This window comes from Canis lupus, chromosome 4 (genome assembly GCF_003254725.2).
Source record: "Canis lupus dingo isolate Sandy chromosome 4, ASM325472v2, whole genome shotgun sequence".
Classification (NCBI taxonomy): domain Eukaryota; kingdom Metazoa; phylum Chordata; class Mammalia; order Carnivora; family Canidae; genus Canis; species Canis lupus.
In genome coordinates, this window is record NC_064246.1 from 36,530,932 (window position 1) to 36,545,637 (window position 14,706).

General features: G+C 36.8%; 1 protein-coding gene across 10 annotated transcripts in view; it reads right to left on the minus strand.

Moving 5' to 3' along the window:
* The window catches only part of NSD1 (nuclear receptor binding SET domain protein 1), a 154,575-nt gene that overhangs the window by 78,944 nt on the left and 60,925 nt on the right, over nt 1-14,706 (minus strand). For all 10 annotated transcript variants that reach the window (XM_025434216.3, XM_025434206.3, XM_025434220.3 and 7 more), the window contains one exon: nt 6,072-6,207. In XM_025434216.3, coding sequence (XP_025290001.1) covers nt 6,072-6,207 — 136 coding nt within the window. The remainder of the gene's footprint in view (nt 1-6,071; nt 6,208-14,706) is intronic.

Below are 14,706 nucleotides of genomic sequence, written 5' to 3' on the forward strand. Positions count from 1 at the left end.
GTCTAAAGACAAAGTTGAGGAAACTCACTTTATATAAAGTAGAGCAAAACAAATATGTACCAAAAAAAAGATGAAAAAATTATGAAGCCCAATGCAGGAAAGTCAAGATGTGAGTAAGAGTTACAGAAGAGGGGGAAAAAAAAGAGTTATAGAAGAGAAAATAAACAAAGGTAGGAAAATAATCAATGAAATAATTCAAGAAAATGTCCTAGAAAGAAAGAAACTAAATTTGCAGATCCAAAGGAACCACCAATACCTATCCTTGTGCCTTCTGAACTATAGGAACAAAGAGAAGAGTCTGCAAGCTTTCAAAAAGTGCAAAAGTCACATACAAAATAAGAGAATCAAAATAACTTGACTTAATAGCAATTCTGGAAGTAGAAGACAATGAATGCTTCAAATTCTGAGCAAAAATGATTTTCAGGTTAGTATTCTATACCAGCCAAACAATCAAACAAGTGTATGAAAAGAATAAAAATATATTCAGATAATGCAAGATCTCAAAAATTTGCCTTTCTCAGGAAACTACTGACAAACTTGCTATATATTCAAAATAGGTGAATAAACCAAAATCAAGGAAGACATGGAATTCAACACAAAAGAAAGCTGAAAGGAATCCCCAATATAACAGCTATTAAACAGAGAATGTAACTAGACTAAAGGAAAATACAGTTGGCCCTTGAACAACCCAGTGGTAGCAGGGGACAGAGGGTTGGTCTGGAATCCCAATTCTCTGTGCAGTTAAAATCCACATATCTTTTGAATTCCCAAAAACTTAAGTACTAATAGCTTATTGCTGACCAAAAGCCTTAACCAATAACATAAACAGTCAATTAACACATATTTTATATGTTTTGTACATTATATACTGCATTCTTATAATAAAGTAAGCTAGGGAAAATGTTATTAAGAAAAATCATAAGGAAAGCACATTTTTTTTTTTTGGAAAGCACATTTAATATTATTGTTATTAAGAAATTCTTAAAAAAAAAGAAAATCTTAAGGAGAGAAAATACATTTACAAAACGGTATTACATTTACTGAAACAAAATCTGTATAAAAAATTATATAATGACCTGCACAATTCAAATCCGTATTGTTCAAGGTTCAACAGCCTAAGGCTCTAGGTCAGAGTTCCTCAAGATAATGAAAATGACAAACTACCAGGGCACCTGGGGGGATCAGTCAGTTAAATATCCCACTCTTGATTTATGCTCAGGTCATGATCTCAGAGTTCTGAGATCTGAGCCCTGCATCAAGCTCCATGCTGGGTGTGGAGCCTGCTTAAGATTCCCTCTTGGGAAGGCTTGGTGGTTCAGCGTTTGAGTGTCTGCCTTCAGCACAAGGTTTGATTCTGAAGTCCCAGGAATGAGTCCCACATCAGGCTCCCTGTGAGGACCCTACTTCTCCTTCTGCCTATATCTCTGCCTCTTTCTCTCTGTGTCTCTCATGAATAATAAAATCTTAAAAAAAAAAAGAAAATAAAAACATATTTAAAAAAAATTCACTCTCAGTGCCACTCCCCTCTCCTTTCCTTCTCTTAAAAAAAAAAAAAAAGACAAGGAAAATGACAAATTGCCAATATATCAGATCATGTGGAAAAAATAAAACCTAGGAGAGTTTTACTATGAATTAGTAACAAATACATAAAACACTAAGAACCCTCTCTCCCTCACCAATACACACACACACACACACACACACACACACAGATTACTGAAGAAAAATCAAAAGGTTCTGAGGGCAACGAAAGCACTGGCCACCAAGTGGCTAAGCTGTGTACACTGTTAACATGACAACATACACACTGAATTCCTAACCAAAATTATAATACAAAGGTAAGGTATCAGGGGTCGGTGGGAGGTAAGGCCCAATACAAAAATGGAGATGACTAACCCACAACTTCTATAGTGAGAAATAAAAAGTTATTCAGAAGGATGGATTTTTGAGATACAGAAGTAAACATCGAGGGATCCAGCTGACAGAGATTAAAGGTACTTAGCGAAGGATATAGAAACAGCAGAGTATTTTCCAAACAAAGCCTGTAGAGTTAACCACTTGACTTTTTAAATTTTATGTACCTTATATAATAAAAATAATGACTTCAAAGAGTGATTTTATAAAAATTTGGGTTTTCTAACACCATTTGAAATATTTGGCTTGGCTAAGAAAACAATAAACATGGATGATCAGAATAATATGAACACTGCACAATAATTTTTAGTTTTTCACTGATATCAACTAATAATTAGTACAAAGAAGTAACTGTTGAGCAAATGTAAACTATATATGGGTGTTCACTGTGCTACACTCTTCGTATGTGCTATGAAGAGGATAAGCAGAAAAAGGAGTACATTCAAAGAAAAATGTAGAGTTAACTACTAGAAGTTATTAATTAGGCTTTCCAGAACTTGGCTGCCTACAGTTTGCTATAAACTATGGAGAAATGAAAACAAAAGTGAAAAATGAAAAAAAGAAAAAAAGAAAATATATTATAACTAACTGTTAGGTTAAATAGATCCGTTATGCCATGTTTTCTCATTTCTTCAATACAAAGCTATATAAATTCATCCTCTCTGGGAAGATCATTTGAATTTAAGAGTTTTAACTTTTTTATAACCCGAAAACAAAACAATGGTATTTTCCAGTCAGTAATGGCACTTTGCTCTCTGGTGTGATCACATTCTTGACTCATGAGAAACAAGCCATACAGGAATCCTTAAGTATACCACAACAAACCTCTAGTCATTGCACTCTTACCCACCCCTAATTTAAGAGTGCAGCTCCTCCTCCGATTGAAGCCAATTTCTCATCATGATACCAATCCTATCTACCTCTTCCTTTCCTAGAAATCCTATGTTATGATCACATCTCTGATCCCTTACTACTCCTGTCTTCACCCTCTATTTCCAGAACTCTTCTCACAGTACTACTAACATGATCACCCCTACTGTTAGAAATCCTTCTGGACCTCACGTATCTCTATCTACAGCATCCCCACTTCTCTGCTTTGACTACATTTCCAGTCTAATCCAACTTTAGAAACAATCATAATCACCAAAAACATCACGGATCTCTACCTCGTTACACATAATGGACATTTTGATTGCCAAACAAAGTTCACCCAAATCGATCACATCCTTCTTCTTTCTCAAAACATGTTAGTCACCAATACCACATGCCAAATAATCCTGGTTTTTTTCTTCCATCTCTTTTTCTCATCTCTTTACCAAGCTCAGTATTCTCCATACAGACCTCAAATACTGGATTCCTCAAAGCCACTCTTGCTCTCACTTAAACACTATCTATGTACAGGCAAAGCTAAAAACTTGGAAGCCATCCTGAGACTCAGAAACCTCAGGATTTCATTCTCCCTCATTCCCCATTACTCATCCATTAACAAGTCATACAGATTTTATCTCCTAAATTGTTCTTTATTCTCTATTCACCACATGCACCTCACCATAATCATTGCAATGAACCTTTCAACAATGTCCTCTTACTTATTTATGCACCTTCCAATCCATTTTACATATTGCAGTCAGAGAAAACCTTACACAGATTAAATCACATCATCCTCTCCTCATAGCACGTTAATGGTATCACATTGCTCTAAGAATAAAATACAAAATTTTAGGGTGCCTAAGTGGCTCAGTCAGTTAAGCGTCTGCTTTCGACTCAAGTCATAATCTCAGGGTCCTGGGATTGAGGCCCGCATTCGGCTCTATACTCAATGGAAAGCCTGCTTCTCCCCTCTCCCCCTATTCCTACTCTAGCTCTATCTCAAATAAATTAATAAAATCTTTTTTAAAAATACAAGATTTTAAATGAAGTCTAAAAGATGTTACACAGTTTGACTCATATCTACTTCTCCAGCCTGATACTGTGCCACTCTCCATAACTCAATGGGTAGGGACCTCTCAGAACCAAAGTATATACTATTTTCTGTGCCTGGAACCACTTTCTCCTTGTTTCCCTAGTTAATTCCTACTCATCCTCACAACTCTCAGACCAGATACTATACTAACGTAACCGCCCCTGCATCAGAAGCCCAAATTAGGTACTCCTCCTATATCACTGATTGAACACTAATATTTACTTTTGGACATACTTCTCAGTTAATTATCAATTTGTCTGATTATTTGCTGGTATCTTGGGCTCTTTAACTAGACTCTAATTATAGACAAGGAAAAGAAGAACTGATGTTTTGTCCATTACTGGATCCTACTTCCTGGACAAAATAGTTATCAATTGCTGAATAAATGACATGAACCCAACTGCTATGCATGAACAGTACAATGAATAAGAAACTTAACAGGAAGGGTGGGAATTTCCTACAAATAGTACTTAAATGTCTAAACAGGCCACAAAGATTAATATATCATTAAAAAAAAAAAACAACCAGGGATACCTGGGTGGCTCAGCAGTTGAGCACCTGCATTCAGCTCAGGGCCTAATCCCAGAGTCCCGGGATCAAGTCCCACAACGGGCTCCCTGCATGGAGCCTGCTTCTCCCTCTGCCTGTGTTTCTACCTCTCTATATATCTCACATGAATAAATAAATAAATCTTAAAAAAAATAAAAATAAATGAAAAATTAAAAACAAACAAAAAACCCCCAATCAGCTGGTAAAGGCATTAGGTGTCTCAATACTCAATATCTGAAATATAAAATCAAATCCAGCAATCCCACTTTTGATAAATCATCCTACAAATAGGCATATGTATGTGAAAGTTATTATTTACACCACTGCAAAGAGTCATATTTATGTGATGCACATATGCATGTAAATATGTATAGAGAGATAACACAAGATCAAAACTCTAAACATCCATCAATAGGAAAATGGTTATATAAAGTATAATAGATTCAAAAAGTAGAAAAGTATGCAGCTATAAAAAAAAAGAGAGAGGGCAGCCCCGGTAGCGCAGCGGTTTAGCGCGGCCTGCAGCCCAGGGTGTGATCCTAGAGACCCTGGATAGAGTCCCACATCAGGCTCTCTGTATGATGCATGCCTGCTTCTCCCTCTGCCTGTGTCTCTGCCTCTCTCTCTCGATCTCTATGAATAAATAAATAAAAAATAAATAAAATCTTTAAAAGGGGGGGGGGGGCAGCCCAGGTGGCTTGGTGGTTTAGCACCACCTTCAACCCAGGGCCTGATCCTGGAACCCAGGATTGAGTCCAATGTCAGGCTCCCTGCATGGAGCCTGCTTCTCCCTCTGCCTGTGTCTCTGCCTCAATCTCTCTCTGTGTGTGTCTCTCATGAATAAATAAATAAAAATCTTCAAAAAAAAAAAAAGAGAGAGAGAAAGAGAAAGTCTTCAATGCACTAACATGGAAAACCTCTAAAAAGTAACAAAAATCAAGTGTGGAACATATAAAAAATATGCTACTTTTGTGTTAAAAATAAAAAGATGAGAATATATACTTGGTTTATATATAGAAACGCAAGAAAAAAACATTAAAAACAACTGATTACTCTTTGAAAAGAAGGACAAAAAATGTGGAAGAACAGAGAAAGGGAGGAAGTGAGTTGATTGGTGACTATATATTCACAACTGTGAATATATGACCTATTAAAAAACTAAAATAACACATTTTAAAATTAAATCACAAAACATCTTAATAGGAAAAAGGCAGCTCAAGATCAAGTTTCAGTCTCTTCAGCATTTTAAAGATGACTGAGATTCAAATAGAATCAAGTAACTAACAAATAACAGTTACTAAAGGGAATGCTCTAAATTAATATTTTACAATTCAAAATTCACAAGCATTCTTTATAATTGTTTCAGCTTTCAAACTTAACAGCAATGATACAAACCTGAAGACTGAGGTAGAAAAACCTAAATATATTGAAAAGTTATTCTAGACAAGGTAAACTTCAGGTCATAACCTAACATTTTTCTGGCATCTATATATATATAGAATAACTGAGAATTTTGAAATCATAAAGTAAAAGAAAACAAATGTTCAAAGGCAAATATGGATACTAAAGAGAACAAAAATTAGGTTACACTAAAGGCAACTACAAGTTTATTACTCCGCACTATGTTATCAATTACTAATATTACCTTTCATTTTTGAATGTGTATTAATCAACGGATCAGAACAAATCCTGCAGGGCCACCATGGGCGTCTCTTGAATTTTGCCCAGATGAGATCTCCAACTTCATACTTCAGTGGCGTAGACTTTTTCTTGGGTTGACACTTGAGACAGACAAAACATGCGTCGTCAATAAGAATCAGAATCTTTTGAAACAGTATATCATTTTCCTATTTGCCTTCTGAAAAAGCAGAGTTCTACAGAATTCTAGATGAAAACATTCCAGCTTAACAATTACAAAGCAAGTACAGCTAAATGATTTTGTCTTAATTGTTCATAACATAGGCCTTTATAAAGTAGCAGCTTTCAATTTATATTTCAGTAATCTACCTACATTCATGGAAAAAAATTATTTTCATTAATAAAAAAGACAAAAACTGAAAAAAGAAACAATCATCCCTAGGAAAAGATTATCTTTGCCCTAGTCCTTGGATCACAACAAAACATTGGGGGATGGAAGTGTTGTAAAAAGAATTTATAAACAATGTATCAAGAATCTATGCTCCCAATATAATGTATCAATTATGTCTCAATAAAATGGGGGTGCAGGGGAACTGTGGTCCCCTCTGCAGGTAATATTCTATATCCTTCTCAAATAAACATAGACATTCCTATTAATTAATAATAATAGCTCTAATTAACTTATCCTGAAGGCTACAGGCTAGACCCTAGCAATGTCAGTGCAACTGCCTTGGACTTTTCCCAGGACCTGCAGAACAGTATTTTGCACAACTCGAAGCAACATCATTCATGCAGAATAAATACAAATCAAGCTCCTTGGACCTTAATGCAGAAACTCTGGCTGCATCTTTTCTTCAAAAACAATATGCCTAATTGATCTGCAAATCCAACATCCTCCATCCCACTCTAAATCCGTGGCCAGCCCTTTAACACACATCATAAGCAGAACACCTGTTCTACTTTACAGATAAAGACAGCTTTGTATTTAGTAGGACTGAGCTTCCTACCTGTTCCACACCACACAAAGGAATTAAAAGTGTACTGAGATGTTCCTATGTAACCAAAGAAAAGCCTAGGGTACTTGGGCAAAGATCAACCTCTTCCATTCAGCGCGAGAAGACCTACAAATAATGATTTTAAGTTCTCTGTCTTGAAAAAGGCTAGTGAGTGAGCAGCTCCTTCAGACTCAATCCCTAAAATGGATTAAGCATTCAATAAAGTAGATGCTAGATGAACTGACTGAAATCATTGAAACAATTGATGAATATTGTCCACCACACATATATCAAAGGTCTGGGCTCAACTCAATGATTTGTAAGTTACCAATTCAACTTTAAGAATTTTTTTTTTCAGGGAACCCTGGGTGGCGCAGCGGTTTAGCGCCTGCCTCTGGCCCAGGGCGCGATCCTGGAGACCCGGGATCGAATCCCACGTCGGGCTCCTGGTGCATGGAGCCTGCTTCTCCCTCTGCCTGTGTCTCTGCCTCTCTCTCTCTCTCTCTCTCTCTCTCTCTCTGTGACTATCATAAATAAATAAAAATTTAAAAAAAAAGAAAAAGAATTTTTTTTCAGACAAATTAAATCTCGTAAAATGTGCTTATTAAAAATTATTGTGATTAGTTCTACAAGTATAGAGTTCCTAGGAAATGAGACAGAAACTACATCCTATTCTTTAAAAGAAAAAAAAAAAAAAGGCTATTTCTTCCAGTTACCAGTTTGTAAGTCATCAGGAAAAAAAACAGGACTCCCAAGCTACCTGGCTTTGAAACTTTAAAACCAAGATAAAAATACAGGATGGGAAAACAAATTTTTTATTTGCCCTTAGTGAAAACTATAATTTGAGTAGATTCCCATAAGTTTCTGATACAATTTATGATCATTTATTTGGCAATCACTGGTACTGACTTATTTATTCACGTCCTAAATTACTCTAAAATCAGTAACTAACATTTACTTGATATTTGCTGTGCTAGACACTGATCTTTTTTCAATCCTCTTAAAGTAGATCTATTATTACTCTTGTTTTATGTATGCTTATTTTACTGTTTGCCTATGGTCATATAGTATAAGTAGCAGAGCCAGGATTCGAATCTTAGCAGTCCAACTCCAAGCCCGAACTCTGAACCACTGCTTAATCACCCAGTAACTATAAAACCCCATGAATATTATATGCTTTATGACAAATTAAGCCATAATTGATCAATGACATCATACTGGTTCAGTCTTCCCCTCATATTACCTCATCAAAATGATTATACTGTATTATCAGAAAGTACAGCCATAAAACACATGCCTTCAATATCATCTAAATATATTTCAATATTTTATTTTTATTTTAATTTTATTTTTTAAAGATTTTATTTGTTTATTCATGAGAATACATAGAGAGGAGAGAGAGGCAGAGACACAGGCAGAGGGAGAAGCAGGCTCCATGCAGGGAGCCTGACGAGGGGACTCCATCATGGGTCTCCAGGATCACACCCTGGGCTGAGGGCAACGCTAAACCGCTGAGCCACGGGGGCTGCCCATCAATAATTTTTTTAAAAAACAAACTAAACAGAAAGCAAGGAAGGAACATGAGCAGTATCAGGTAAACCCAGAAGCTGAATCACACAACCAGACAAAGCATCAATGAGTTCTGTATTCTGACTCCATCACAGATTATGACATCTTAAACAAGTCACTTAATTCAGCCTGTCATAGAATCAGGAAAGAAACATCTGTTCTACCATAAACCATCAAAATGAAAACAGTAATTCCATTCCTAATATTGTAACCCAAAGAAAATAATCCAATTAAATAAAATTATAGAAAAATATTTCAAGCATTTATTTATAATAACAAAAACTTAACATACAAGAGACATGTTAAATGAATTATGCTGACAATTCAATGAAATATACAAAGTGCAGAAGAAATGTAATACTAAAAATGTAATACCCATACATATACCATTAAAAACTATGCTAAAAACTGTAATGATGATTTTTAAAAAAATAACAAAGTTAGGCCGCCTGGGTGGCACAATTTTTTAAGCATCCAACTCTTGATTTCAGCTCAGGTCATGATCTTAGGACTGAAGGACTGAATCCCAAGTCCCAACTCCGGCTCTGTGCTCAGTGGGTTGTTTGCTTGAGATTCTCTCCTTCTCTCTCTGCCCCTTCCCCATTTGCACATTTTCTCTCTCAAATAAATCAATCCTTAAAAATACATATATATAACAAAATTAGGTCACCTGCGTGGCTTAGTCGGTTGAGCCCTTGGCTAGGGGCATGAAACCAGGGTCCTGGGAACGAGCCCCATATTGGGCTCCCTACTCAGCAAGGAATCCACTTCTCTCTCTCCCTCTGCCCCCACCCACCTGCTCATGCTTTCTCTCTCTCAAATAAATAAAAATCGTTAAATACACACACATGCACATATATATCAAAGTCAATGAGAAACATGACTCTGTGTGATAAATTAATGGTATTAAATTAATGGTATCATGGGTAAAGATTTTTGCAAACCTGAAATATTTTCTCCATGTTTTTATTTTTAGTATTTTATTTTTATGTAATCTCTACACCCAACATGGGGCTCAAACTCACAATCCCAAAATCAAGAGTCACATGCTCTACTGACTGAGCCAGCCAGGCACCCCTCTCCACTCTCCAGGTTATCTTGACTGATTTACCATGATGACCAAATAATACAATATATGCAAACAAATTGGAAAATGTCTATACAAAACATATTGTTAATACTATTACTAATGGACAACAACCAAATCCAGCTGACTTTAACACGTAAAAAATTAGACACAGGCAAGAATTCCAGACCCAAGAGAGGGTTCCAATCATGAAGTAGACAAAATAAGAATACGGGACAAAAATCTTTTTAAATATGACTCTTCTCTTTTTTTTATGATTTCATTTATTTATTTTTTTAAAGATTTTATTTATTTATTCATGAGAGACAGAGAGAGAGACACACAGACACAGGCAGAGAGAGAAGCAGGCTCCATGCAGGGAGCCCGACGCGGGACTCGATCCCAGGACTCCAGGATCATGCCCTTGGCCGAAGGCAGGCGCTAAACTGCTGAGCCACCTGGGCTGCCCTAAATATGACTGTTCTCCTCAGAAGAGTTTAAGTATTTAACCTTGGAAAGAAAGACACGCAAATACACCAAATGATTAAACCCATAATTCAACTGCATACAAATTTACGACAGAGCTAAAACAGGGGTGGCTGAGTGGCTCAGTGGTTGAGCATCTGCCTTTGGCTAAGGGTGTGATCCCGGGGTCCTGGAATCTAGTCCCACATAGGGCTCCCCGTAGGGAGCCTCCTTCTCTCTCTCTCCCTAGGTCTCTGCCTCTTTCTGTGTATCTTTCATGAATAAATAAAATCTTAAAAAAATAAAAAATAAAAAAAAAGCGTCCCACAACAGAAAGCTCAACAAGAGACACAAACATGGATTCTTGATCCCAAGACACTAGAAGAATATCAGGGAAGACTAGAATGAAGAAATGTGATCTGAGCTTAGACTAGCAGGATAGACATATTTCAGAATGGTTTTTCCTAATATCTCTATATGTCCAGTTGGAAGAAATATACTGCTGCTAAGCCTTTTTCTATACACTACTGGGCTGAACTGTGGTCACCCAAAAGTATGCCCCACGATAACTGTAAATGAGACCTCATTTGGAAATAGGCTCTTCACAAATAATCAAGAGGAGATCAATCTGGGTTGGTTCTAATCCAAAATAAATGTGTCCTTATAAAATGAAAAATTTGGAAACAGAGACAGACATACATTGAGGGAAGATGATGAAGACACAAGGAAAATGCCATCTACCAACTAAGGCACTCCTGAGGCATCTACACATTAGGAGAGATATGGAACATAATCTCACAAGCCCTCAGAAAAAAACTTGACATTTCTAGTCTCCAAAACTGTGATACAATTTGTAATTTAAGTCACCCACTTTCTTGTACTTTATTTCAGCAGCCCCAGAAAACCAATATATATACATTATCTTAATATATATGTTACATATATATATACATTATCTTAATCCTGAGAATTAAAATTAAACTGAGAATCAAAAAAGGTTAAATCACAGTAAGAAGAGATCCCTGGATGGCGCAGCAGTTTGGCGCCTGCCTTTGGCCCAGGGCGCGATCCTGGAGACTCGGAATCGAATCCCACATCGGGCTCCGGTGCATGGAGCCTGCTTCTCCCTCTGCCTGTGTCTCTGCCTCTCTCTCTCTCTGTGTGACTATCATAAATAAATAAAAATTTTTAAAAAAAATCACAGTAAGAAAAAGATTTAAACTTAATTCTAATTTTTTTAATATGACATATTTTTTCCTTTAATTTTAACTGAATTAGCCAGAATTTTTTTTCCAAGTGTTTAAAACAAATCTAAAAATCAATTAGGTTCAGGGATCCCTGGGTGGCTCAGCGGTTTAGCGCCTGCCTTTGTCCCTGGGGGTGATCCTGGAGTCCAAGGATCAAGTCCGGTGTCCGGCTCCCGGCATGGAGCCTGCTTCTCCCTCTGCCTGTGTCTCTGCCTCTCTCTCTCTCTCTCTCTCTCTCTCTCTCACTCTCTATCATGAATGAATGAATGAATAAATAAATAAATAAATCTTTTAAAAAATAAATAAAATTAAAAAATAAAAATCAATTAGGTTCAAAATCTCCATTTCCATTCTTCCATTGACAGTAAAATGTTATTTCAACAGTAAACATTCCTGTATAAGCTTGTCACTGCTATTTTTTAAAAGACTGATACATCTTATTCAATCACAATCAAGAAGTGGCTCCTGAGCCAAAAGCTATGGTAAAAAGACAAAAACTTGGAGATCCCTGGGTGGCTCAGCGGTTTGGTGCCTGCCTTTGGCCTGGGGTGTGATCCTGGAGTCTCAGGATCAAATCCCACATTGGGCTCCCTGAGTGGAGCCTGCTTCTGCCTCTGCCTGTGTCTCTGGCTCTCTCTCTCTGTCTCTCATGAATAAATAAAATCTTAAAAAAAAAAAAAAAGACAAAAACTTTAAGGTAAAATCTTTAAGCATATTCGCTAATGAAATTTCCATCAAAGGTCCAAACCAGACTACTGCATTTCTAAGATAAAATAAGCTCAGGTGGCCCAAGTATGTTCCTGGATGTATGGTATAAAACTTAAATGTGTTCCTTTTTAATGTTAATTGAATGTTACCACAGAGTAAATAATCCTTAGATACCAGTATTCTTACATGCATATCCAAAATTTAAGAGTTGAGTAAGCTACTTAAAATCAGCTAACTCACAGAACAACAATATCTTTTTTTCTTTAATTTTATAAGTGGTAAGGACATAACAAATCTATCGTCTTACAAATTTTAAGTTGTACCCCCCTCTCTCTTTCTCTCTCGCTCTCTAATAAATAAAATATTTTTAAAAATTAAAAAAAAAAGAAAAGAAAGATACAGAGAGAGAGGAAGAGACAGGCAGAAGGAAAAGCAGGCTCCCCACGGGGAACCCAATGTGGGACTTGATCCCAGGACCCCGGGATCACGCCTTGAGCCAAAGGCAGACACTCAATCACTGAACCACCCAGGCATCCTGAAAACAACTTTTTAGAGAATAGATAGTGATATAGAACTTGAAGTAAAGACCTAGGGGTAGATGTTATCACAAAACTCACTGCCAACTCTAGGATTCAGTTCTTGTTTTGTTTTGAGAGAGAGAAAGGGGGGGGAAGAGCATATAGTGCGAACAAACAGGGGCACAGGGGATGGCAGAAGGAATAGGAGAGAGAGAATCTGAGAGAGAGAGAATCTTAACCAGGCTCCAGGCCCAGCAGACCCTAACACAGGGCTAGATCTCATGATTCTGAGATCATGATCTGAGCTGAAATCAAGAGTCAGTCCCTTAACCAACTGAGAACCCAGGCACCACACAAATATAAATAACCTGATTTAAAATATCAAGTTTTGGCATGCCTCGATGGCTCAGTCATGATCTTAGGGTCAAGCCCCACATTGCTCCCTGTTCAGCAGGGAGTCTGCTTGTCCTTCTCCCTCTGTCACTCCCTCCACCTATTCGGGCTCACTCTCTCTCTCTCAATCTCTCTCTTAAATAAATAAATAAATAAATTAATTAATTAAAATAGATTAAATAAATAAATAAAATAAATTTAAAAATAAACTAAAATACCAAGTCTTAAAGGTGATACTAAGAATACATTGTACAGTTATATGAAATTTACTTTGGAATTTCACCTTTTTCTACCTAATTAAAAATGACTCCCTTATTCTGATGATAGAAATAGGTAGTTCCACTATTTTACAAACAGGACACGTAAGGTGAGAGATTAAATCAAACTCACCGTGATGCTCTTTTAATATATTGAGTGAATAAAAATACAGATAATCTTACATTTGTGTTGTGTGCTTTACAAAAGCACGAATGATTTCATCATAATTTGATCATTTCAAAGCTTCTCTAAATGCCTATATACAGCCACCAAGCCCACAGGACTCAGAGACTATAATGACCTAAACAGAAAAAGAGACACTACCATACTACCTCTGTGTCTAACACTTAGCCCAGCATTTGACAAAAGACTGTATTTCAAGAATTACAATCTAGCATTCCACAAAATAATATGCTGTTTTATTACAAAAAAAAAAAAAAAAAAAAAAAACACTTAAGCATGTATTTCAAGCTAATTTCAAGGAGAGTCCTTTGCAAATCTGCTCTACAAGAAATCTGCCCTACAGAGAGTTCTTCAGCTTTAGATAAAGGACAATAAACAATAGCTCAAGTCTACATGAATATAGAACATGGTAAAGGTAACAGATGTAAATACAAAAGACAACACTTTTCTTGTATCTAACTTAAAAGACAACTGTGAGAAGAAAAAAAAGAAAAAGACAACTGTGTAGGGGCACCTGGGTGCTCAGTTGTTGAGCATCTGCCTTTGGAATCAAGTCGTGATCCCAAGGTCCTGGGACTGAGGTACAAGTCAGGCTCCCCATAGAGAGCCTGTTTCTCCCTCTGTCTACGTCTCTGCCTATCTCTCTCTGTCTCTCATGAATAAATAAATAAAATATTGAAAAGACACCAGTAAGAGGAACTTGGGTGGATTAGTGGTTGAGCGTCTGCCTTTGACTCAAGTTATAATCCCAAGGTCCTGAGATGGAGTCCTGCACCAGGCTCCTTGCAGGGAGCCTGTATCTATCTCCCTCTGCCTATGTCTCTGCCTCTCTCTGTGTGTCTCTCGTGAATAAATAAAATATAAAAATAGGGCAGCCCCGGTGGCTCAGCGGTTTAGCGCCGCCTGCAGCCTGGGGTGTGATCCTGGAGACCCGGGATCAAGTCCTGCATCGGGCTCCCTGCATGGAGCCTGCTTCTCCCCGTCTGGGTCTCTGCCTCTCTCTCTCTTTTTCTCTATGAATAAATAAATAAAATCTTTTAAAAATAAATATATATATATAATAAATAAAAAATAAAAGACAACTGTTTAATGCAAGAATCTTAAGTCTGTGTGCATGGGCACATGACATATAAAAATGTAATTAGTTTTTTCTTTTTTTAAAGATGTTATTTATTTATTTGACAGGAAAGAGCACAAGTAGGCAGAGTGGCAGGCAGGAAAGGGAAAAGCAGGCTCTGAG